The 10,081-nt window shown below is 49.3% G+C and overlaps 1 protein-coding gene across 32 annotated transcripts in view; it reads right to left on the bottom strand.

Moving 5' to 3' along the window:
• The window catches only part of MAPK8IP3 (mitogen-activated protein kinase 8 interacting protein 3), a 71,378-nt gene extending 61,584 nt beyond the window's left edge, over positions 1–9,794 (bottom strand). For 23 of the 32 annotated variants that reach the window (XM_064672388.1, XM_064672386.1, XM_064672377.1 and 20 more), the window contains exon 1: positions 9,385–9,757. In XM_064672388.1, coding sequence (XP_064528458.1) covers positions 9,385–9,702 — 318 coding nt within the window. In that variant the 5' untranslated portion in view covers positions 9,703–9,757. Of the gene's footprint in view, positions 1–9,384 lie in introns of all 32 variants that reach the window. The other 9 variants (XM_064672389.1, XM_064672387.1, XM_064672385.1 and 6 more) reach the window with 4 other exon arrangements.
• Between the last annotated feature and the right edge of the window lie 287 nt (positions 9,795–10,081).

Consider the following 10,081-nt stretch of genomic DNA (forward strand, 5'->3'; position numbering starts at 1 on the left):
GCCCCACTGTGTGTGTCATGGCCCAAGTGTGGTGTCCCTGGACACACACACAGATGAGCTGCCAGTCTCCCTGAGATCCACGTGAAATCTCACAGTGATGCTCTGTCTCTGAAAGGCTGGACTAGAGCTGACAGCCCTGTTGAAGGAGCAGCAGACGGATGTAACGTCAGGCCTGCACACACCTGCCGGTCCTTGCACAGCAGTAAGAGAAGGCAGGACACAGTCAGTGTGACACAAGCTGAGCGTGTGTGACAGGCACAGCGTGGCATAGGCTGAGCCTAACAAGGCTCACACACACTGCTGATGGGAAGTGCTCAAGCACCACAGCACAGTCTCCTGAAAACGCCAAGCAAGTTCCCCCTGAGAAAGGCAGAAGAGGGTCCAGCTGGCTGCTCAGACATCACCTCACCACCTGAAGCCAATGCAGAGCAGCCACAGGCTGGCCAGCACTCCCCATGGGAGCTCCAGGACTGTACAGGAGATAAGAACGAGAACAGAGCAGTTCCTCTCAGCTGGGATACCCCATGCCTCCTCCTCCGTGACAACCAACAATGACGGAGATGTGGGCCATCTTCATCCTCTTCAGCGGGCAAGAGCAAGAAGAGAGGTGCCAAGGTGCCTCTGCTAGATGGAAAGTTACATCACTCTCAGAAAGGTGAAGACTGTCTGGGCATTTTTTTTGAAACTTCAGTCATCACAGTCCCTTTCCAGCCTTGATGGGGCAAGGGGGAATGGCTTTAAGCTGAAGGAGGGCAAGTTTAGGTTAGACATTACGAAGAAATTCTAGGCTGTGAGAGTGGTGAGGCCCTGGCACAGGCTGCCCAGAGAGGTTGTGGCTGCCCCATCCCTGGAAGTGTCCAAGGCCAGGTTGGACAGGGCTTGGAGCAACCTGGGATAGTGGAAAGTGTCCCTGCCTGTGGCAGGAGGGTAGAATGAGACGAGCTTTAAGGTCCCTTCCAACCCAAACCATTCCGTAATTCTATTATTTAAATCCATCTGCAATGGCAGTAAGGTCGAATCTTCCCAGACCTCCTTGGCTTTTCTCTTACAACTCTGCTTCCTGAACCCTGGTGGTAACTTCTCCTTCATATATCTGGCACATCCCAACAGTATCACTGACAAATCCACCTGCAGAGCCACGAACAGAAAGGGACAATGCAGCAGCTGCTTCACTGCACGAAGGAAAAAAAAAAACTTCTCATCAAAGCCCATTTGGGGATCACGATTTGACTCATGCAGGGAAGCCGGTTGAGGGGAAACCTGGCCATCACCCCTCATCATCATCAGGAACTCACATTCAGAATATTATCCTGAATTGCTTGTTAAATAAAGTAACAGCTCATAGTGCTCGCTCGCTATTTTACTTTAAAAGTAATTTTTAGGAACACATTGATATTTATGAATATTAATAAGTGCCATAAGCTTGAGTGACATAAAGAGGATTTGTACGAAGGATCTGTGTTTGGATATATTTTTTCCCTCCAAGATTAGTGAGAATAAAGTAAGGTTACCAGATGGCAAGGACTGATGGGCATTACATGTGGAAAGCCTGATTTCTCATAGAGAAATTATTTAGAAATACATATCATACGGTCAGTCTCCACTGCAAAACAGAATTACAAATTCCCTCTGTTAGTCTCCTTTAAATTAATAAAATTTAATAACTTGTAAACAGAAGAATCTCTAAAAAATTTCATCTCATCAGCGTAGAATTCATACCATTTATCAGAAAAAATTAGAATAACTAATCATGTGTTTTTAGCAAGTGGCTTTCCAACAGCTGTTGGTCCTATAACATAATCTCTAATATGCTAACAAAATGTATAGTTTTCACCAAAAAAAACGTATTCTGTACACAAACTTGTGATGGGGAGAAGATCAAAAAAGATGAGGGAACGACAAGCTGCTTCTGCCTGTCTCAGAGCGTGGCTTCCTCTGCCTGACCCTAAAGCATCCCAGTTTGTACTTGAGCTCTCAGTTTGCACTAGGTATCCTCCATCAGACCAGCCTGGCTTCTCACTGGCAGTGGGACACACCTCATTCCTGCAGCTAAAAGCCAGCACTGGCTGATCCCACGGGAGCCAAGGTCCAGGAACAGCCCAGCATGTTCTGCATCCTTCAGGATGCATCACTGCTGCCAGCCTGGTTCCATCCACACTGTCACCCCACTCCAAGCCAACTATGTGCTGCATCACCCTACAGGGAGCCATGCGCAAAGGAGGAGGCAAACGGGCAGGCTGCCACAACACTGGAATCATACATGGAAAGGGAAGAGAGCGGCTGTTGCTCTGGAACCTTTACAGATGGTCCCTGCCCTGGTGTCGTATGGTCAGGGGTGGGACAGGACCCAATCCAGAATGGCAGCCAACCCTCCTGCTGCTGGCAGAGGCAGTTGAGCATAGAAAAGGCACCACTGATTTATTCCCCATCAAATGCCCCCAGTCCACCTTCAAGGGAAGGAAGGAATTATCTCCATCACTGTTATCTGCATTAACATCGATCCCAGTCCTGCATCAGGAGACAAACGATAGGATGGTAAATCTTTAGCTTACAATTCTGTTTAGTTTTATTGCTACAGGTTTTGTAATGAAAGGCATGCTCAGAATCCCAAGATTGCCAATCCTTCACATGGGGGATGTGCTGATCATAGGCCAAAGTCTGATTTTAGGAGCTCTCTAAACACAGACACAGAGCCTAATTCAGAGAGGAGACATTGTTTATTCTGCACAGGGTGCAAGGTGGAGGTTTCCACAAATCAAGCACACCATGGGGTAGAAAGTCATCTCTTTTATACAGTAAAATTTACACAAACCTGCCTGTCTAATACATATTTATTTGTATGACATAAGCAGTGCTTGAAACACAAAGTTATTTTCTTCATTAAGTAACTTCTATTGTAGAAGTTATCTGATGACATTAGTTATGTTTACGAAAGGTGAGACAATTCAGCCTGGGGACAGATAATTCAGCTTGAAGACATCATGAGGAGGCTGTAAGGATGGCTAGTGAGTTTATTTTACCAGTTCAGAGGGAAAAGAGAACATTAGAATCTATATCTAAAATAACTAAACCTGCCTACTCAAATATATACAAATTTGAAACACAGGAATCTTCAGAAACATCTTTTCCTGATTGTTTCTTTTAAATATAGGGAATTTATTTTATTATCTTCAGTTACTGAGTTTTAATTATAACCTACAATACTGTGATCAATTCTGAATCACATTCAAGTGAAATCACTGACAAAAGGCACAAGAGAAAACTGAGATATGATGGTTGACGTCCCCATAACATCAGATTTGTCTCACCCAGAAGACATGGTGGGATCGCTACAGATGCTCACACTTGTGTTGCTTTCTACTTCTGAACTAAATGGCTGTATTTTGGAGAAAGGCAAGGAGGAAAGTATCATAAATATGTAAGTCAACATTTGCCTGCTCAGCAGAAAAAAATCATTACAAGTATCACAGTATTTCTGGTGAAAATGAAGAAACTGGTTTCTCCAGGACCAACAGCTTTTGTAAATTAAGACAATTGCAGAAGAGGACTCAAGGTAAATTGGAATAACCCTCTAATAAGCACACAGACTCTGCTGCTCATGGGTGAAATCTGGCAGTGCCTGCAGGTTCCAGGAATAGACCAAGAGGATCTGAAGGATACAGAGACAGATATGGTACCCAGTGAGCCTGCATTTCAGGCTTGCCCATTATTTTCACCAGCCTGTTGTGCAAAGGATCCAGGTGAAAGCAAATCCTTTCTTTATCTGGTCTCTGCTACTCCCCAAAGCCCTCCTCCTGGGATGCTATGAGGTCACCACCAGGCTGCAGACACTCCCATTAATCAGCTATTTGTGAGGTCAGGTTTCAGGGCGGAGAAACAAAGTGCCTTCCCAGGCTGCAAGTCATTCCACACAGAAAGCAGATACAAGGCAGGAGAGGAAAAAGCACTTACAGTGGAGAACACCAGGGGCCGGAGCCCACAGCATCACTTTTGTCATCCTTCCTCCCCATCTCCCTAAAGGAAATTAGGGTACCAGGAGGGACAATAATCAAGGCATTCTGGTAACAAAGGGGGAAATTTCCACAAGCCTTTGTGCTGTTTGAGATGCAGACAGGAGCCAGCAAGCTCATCATATTGCCACCCAGCTGGAGAGCTCTTCAGGTACCTGTGGAAGCCACAGTGCCTCTCACAAAGGACCATCTCTTCCCAAAATGCTGCCACTGATCTTCGAACAAAACACTGGAGCCTTATAATTATATAAAAAATAAATTACTGGTAAGTGAACGTGCTTATCATGTCAATAACAATGCAAACAGCAAGCTGTAAGGAGGAGTGATGGCCACGGCTACATGCCAGCAGGAGATGGGGATGCTGCTTTTCTTGGAAGTAGGAAAGGATGACACCCAGGTATCTCTCAAATAAGAGTCCTAGAGTGGCAGTGCCAGCAAAGGGCTTTCACAGGTCACATCCCACACCTGGGGAGCACAGGCACATGCTGGGGTCACCCAGCCTGGCAGAAAAATGGGGGCGATAGTGGACACCAGGTTGAACGTGAGCCAGTGCTGTGCCCCTGAGGCGAGTGGTGTCCTAGGCTATTTTGCCAGCATGTCAAGGGGAGATCCTTCCCCTCTATTCAGCACTGGTGAGGACACCCCAGAGTGCTGTGTCCAGTGCTGGGCTCCCCAGTACAACGGAGACAGGGACAGACTGGAGAGAGCCCAGGGAAGGGCCACAAGGATAATGAAGGGGCAGGATAAGGGAAGATGCAGAGAGGATGCAGCCAGGCCCTTTCTAGTGGTGCCCAGCGACAGGACGAGAAGCAAGGGGCACAAACTGGAACACAGGAGGTTCCCTCTCAACATCAGAAAACCGCTTTTCCCTACAAGCACTGGCACGGGTTGCTCAGGGGGAGGTATTGGGAGTTTCCCACCACCTTGGACATACTCAAACACTGCTCTGGGTGACCCTGCTTGAGCAACGAGTTAGAGCAAATGACCTCCACTGACCAGCAGGAGAGTCAGGATATGGGAACAATGGCCATGGCTACTGAGACAGAGGTTTTCCCAACCACATTCCAGTGGAGGTTGCTCCCAGGTGCTGGAATGCCACAGCACAGAACATGAGCTACAAAAGCCTTTCTGGAGGAGCCAAACCTCCTAATCAGCACCTCTACACCATGCCTGTATGTATCTTAAATGAGTACCATTTTAAACATCCTAATGACCATGAACTGATGTCACAAATCAAACAACCAAGATCTTACTTTGCTACTAATGCACTTTTCGTTCCTTAGGACCGCCACCACCATTCCCTTGGGACGTAAATTTCCCTAGAAGCAGTTTTCATGCAACAAGAGGTCTGAAGGCACCTCCCACCTGGCAGAGGCCCGCCTGGCTTTCCTGACTCCAAGAAGTCACACTAACGTACCCCAACTACCCGTGAAAGCCTTTATGTGAATTCACACGTGCATGCTCACCTTGGCAGTGGTGCCCAACGTGAGGAGCAACCTCTGCAGAAATATGCATTTAGGGCATGTGGTGGTGCTTGTCTTCAAGAGAGGAAGAATCCAGAACATTAGGAAAGCAGCTTGCATAAATCAAAATATGTCCCATTAAGAGTGGACCCAGTAAGGCTTGTTTGCCCTGCAGATTTCTGCAGGTGTCCCCTGGCCCTTTCCTTGTCCCAGCTCTACCCCCACATGTCCCCTGAGCAGACCCAAGGAAGAAACAGCGTGTGTATGCTGGACCTACCTGCCCTAGATTCACATGCCAACTGTCCTGCTGTCACCCATCACCTGCAGGCTGCCAGCTCCGCCTGTCCCTTCACCAGGCAGGACACTCACTTGGCCTTTCTCTTTCAATTTTCACAAAAGCAAAAACCAAACCAAACCTAACCAAACAAAAAACAACCACAACACAAAAAGTGTAAGTAACCCCATTTTTTAAGAAATATGTCTAAAAGCAGCCACCAGCTTCCTAAGTTCTTTGGGGCAGCTCCTAACAGAGCAATCATAATACCTTCATTTCCTTAAGAGATCAAGCTAAACCAAATACTTAGCCAGCAAAAATAAATAAATAAATGCCCTGTGTTAGTGTGCACCACCTCAAACACCAGGGTCACTAAGGTGGTAAATGGGACTGGAGGAGGGGCCAAGAGAGCTGGGGCTGCTCCAGAAGGCTCCAGGAGGTCTGACCAGTGTGCTCAAGTACCTGCTGGGAGGGAGCAAGGATGGGGGGGGGGGCTGACTGCTCTGCACAGGAGGCAATGGGCACGAGGGAAAGCACATGGAATTCCATCTGAACACAAGGATCCACATTTTTCCTGAATGGGGTCAGACACCGGGACAGGTGGCTCAGAGGCTGCAGAGTCTCCATCTGTGGAGATGCTCAAACTCTCACCAGATGCTGGACAACCTGCTCTGGCTGCCCCTGCCTGAGCTGGGCTGTGGGACTCAATCTCAGGAGGTCACACACACATTAGGGGATTCTGTGATTCCACAGAACACCATACCACACAAGCAATAATCATCCTACATTCATACATATGTATCCTATGTTCATAGGATATGAAACAGATGGAAGAAAACAAAACCACTGAAAATCTGGTGCAATCCCACATCTTCAGTAGCTTGGAGGCCATGGAAACGGCAACGTTGTGTACTAAGCCCCGTTATCACAGCGACTGACAGCACTGCCTCAGTTCCTTCCTGCCAAGGAACTTCTATTCTCAGTCCCCTTGCTTAGGTGCTTCTGCTGCCCTATTTTAGGCCAAGAGGAAAATGCTCTACAGCCCAAGTGTTTAGAAAATAAAGCAGTAATTTGCTTTTGGCAAAGATTGTTTCAAAAAACAATATATAGAATCGTCTTAAGAGAGGAGTATTGAGAAGGCAAACTTTCCTTTATGGCATGTAGTGAAAAGTTGTTTCCCTACCCATGGCAGGGAAGTTGGAACTAAATAATCTTTAAGGTCCCTTCCAACTCAAATTATTCCATGCTTCTATGATTCTATGGTTGTTGGAAACAACCCTAATTTAACAAACCATACCTATAACAGTCTGTTTGTGCACAACTGCTGCATAAAGACGAACAGCAAGGTGTGATGGCTCTGCACAGTGGTAACCAGCCAACACAACACACATTTTAATGCCAGAGAACAATGCCCACTTGTGGTTCCAGTTACCTTGAAACTAATAAACTAATACAAAGTAATTATAACTCAGGGTCCTTTGACAGGATATTACAAGAGAACAGAGCAGTTTTTCACCTCTCAGTGTCACTTTTATTGTTGTAATTGGCACTCATACACTGAGAGGAATCAAGACTCAGGTCAAATCCTGTTCCCAGGGGAGGATCCTCCCAGTTAGAAGTGAAGATCTCACCCAAGCCCTGAAGCACAGCCCAGGAGGATGATGATTCTGGAGAGGTGGAATGGACAGTCCCTGGTCACTATGGCTGTGTTTCACAGCATCAATCCACATTCTGGGAGGAAAAACAGTTTTCTGGTTTTTGGTTGCATACAATTACGTGGTGGACAGCAGAATTCCCTGTCATGCACAGATTTTCACCCCCATAATGTGTAATTTACTGCAGAGTAAGCACCACGTGGAAAACAGGTGCAGATAAATAACGCACTCTGCTATATGCTGAGGAAAACAGCCGCCATGTATTCCATGTATGACCTTGTAACAGGGACTTTGTAGCAGCAGAATACTCATTTGTTCTCATAAGAAGCACACTGTCGATTCTTTTTTGGTAACAAGTCTCCTTGCAGACACTTTTTTCTCCCACTTACACTGACCTGTGTGTAAGGATAACAGAATATCATGATCAGCAGCCAACAGTGTTCTGCCACAGTTCCCAGGTTTCCTTGCAGGGAATGTAACTGCTGTCACTACATTTGCTTCCAGAAAACACATCCTGTATCTAATAATTCAAGAATAGAAATCGTCCCTGGTCCAAAAAGGCAAGATCATTCCAACTGGACTGTTCCAAACTCCATTTTTTTCCCCATAAATAGTGCACTTTTAAAATTATTCTTTCTCAGAAGCTGCAAAATGCTGTCTCTACCCAACATTCAGTAAGTCTCATGTACCCAGAATCAATTTTCAACCTCTATGTGCATTTAAAATAATTTTAAAAGATTATTTATTAGTCCCTTAATACATAACTAAAACTCAGGACTAAAACTTTTCACTACCTGGCTCTTGCTTTCAGTATCAGTAGTGGACCAGAAGTGTCCTCCCCATCGAGTTACCAAGATTCCTGTACGTGATTATTAAGCAACAAGAACATGTCTATGAAAATCCTGTGTGTGTTTTACAAGTGTTTTATGCTGTTCTCCAGTTCAGTAACTATTTCATTAATTACCACTTATTTTATTTTATTAATTATCCCTTATCAAACCAGAACTAGGAAGACTACTGAATCTTAAATCTTCTGCTCTTAGTCTAAAAGACAGAAAAAAATCCTCTTTTTAAGAAGCTGTGCAGTGAAACGGGGATGATGTGGTGAGGATGGACTTTTTTGCACCATCAATCTCTATCCCAGCTCACAGACTGTCACTCCAAGAGGAGGAACAGCAACCCCTATGCCTCCCAGCCTTTAAGGCTGAAAGGATGCTCTGGATTTCAGCAGGGACAGGCGCAGATGCAAGAAGATGACAGAGTGCAGGTCACCTCCCCTCTGTTTTGTCTACATCCGAGTCTCAGTAACTCGAGGATTCTTCTTCCTCTCCATCACAGGGGTTGGATCTCTCATGAGCCTCTTCCACACCACCCTCGCAGCTGGGCAGCCCTGCCCCGGCTCTCACGGGAGCACATCCACGCTCCAGGAAACAGCTTACAGCTGACATTGAGAAAGCCAGGCGGCTGCACAAATTACCCATTTTTAAAAACTACTTTTTTACACCCCAAATTGCGCCGACCCCTCCGGATGCCGTTGGCACTGCACAAAGCGAATTCCTAATTCCTCAAATCCGAGGGACTGCGGTTTTTTCGGTTCGGGTTTGGTTTTTTTTCCCCCCTCCTGCTGTCACACAGGGCAGCTCCGCCGCAATGCCCTGGGCCCGCGGTGCGGCGGAGGAGCCGGGCCGGGCTCGCGGGGCCCGGGGGGTGCGGGGAGAGCCCCGCGCCCCCGCGGCAGGGGATGCGCCCGCCCCCGCGCTCCGCTTCTAGAAGGTACCGGCGGCCGCTGCTCCGGGCCCCCCCCTCCCCCGGGCAGGAGGGACCCGCCAGCGGCGGCGATCGGGGGGACGGAGCCGAGGCCTGCGAGAGGCGGCCCCGCCGCAGTCCCGCGCCCCCCCCGCGCCGCCGGCCCTGCCGCTCTCCCTCCCAGGGTCTCCCCGCCCGGCGGCGGCCCAAGATGGTCGCGGGGCGGCGGCGCTCACCTCCTCGGCCTGTTTGCGCAGCGCCTTCTCCCGCTCGTACTGCGTGAGCAGCTGCTCGTTGTCCTCCCGCAGCAGCTCCAGCTCCACCTCGTGCTCCTGGTTGTCGGTGAGCACCGAGTCCAGGTTCTCCAGCACCGTCACCACCAGCGGCATCAGCTCCTTCACCACCTCCTCGTCGTAGCAGTGGATCAGCCGCTCGAACTCGCGGTAGATGCTATTGGCGAGGCCCGAGACGCGCTCCGACATCACCGACCCCGAGCAGTAATCGTCGCCCGGGTACCCCCCCACGCCGCCATCGTCCAGCTGGATTTCCAGCATCCTGCCGGCCGACAGCCCTCAGCCCCGCCGCGCTCCGCTCGCCCCGCTCCGCTCGGCCCCGCCGCCGCCGCCGCCGCGCTCTGCCCCGCCCCGCCCCGCCCGTCGCGTCACGGCCCCGCCCAGAGCATCCCCGGATCGGGGCGCTCCGGCAGCGCGGCACCGGCTCCTGGCAGCGGCACACGGGGAGCAGCGGTGCCCCGAGCCCGCCCGCGGCCAGCCCGCTCCGCCAAGCCCCGCGGGCAGACAATGGCGGCGGGGCGGTGCCATCGGGGCGATGGGCACGCGTGGGGCGGCACGCACACGGACACCGAGCACGAGCGGGAGCCAGAGCAGGCACGGGGCCATCGCCATCGCCTCTGGGCACCCGCGTTAGACACCC

Source organism: Pseudopipra pipra, chromosome 16 (assembly GCF_036250125.1).
Source record: "Pseudopipra pipra isolate bDixPip1 chromosome 16, bDixPip1.hap1, whole genome shotgun sequence".
Lineage (NCBI taxonomy): Eukaryota > Metazoa > Chordata > Aves > Passeriformes > Pipridae > Pseudopipra > Pseudopipra pipra.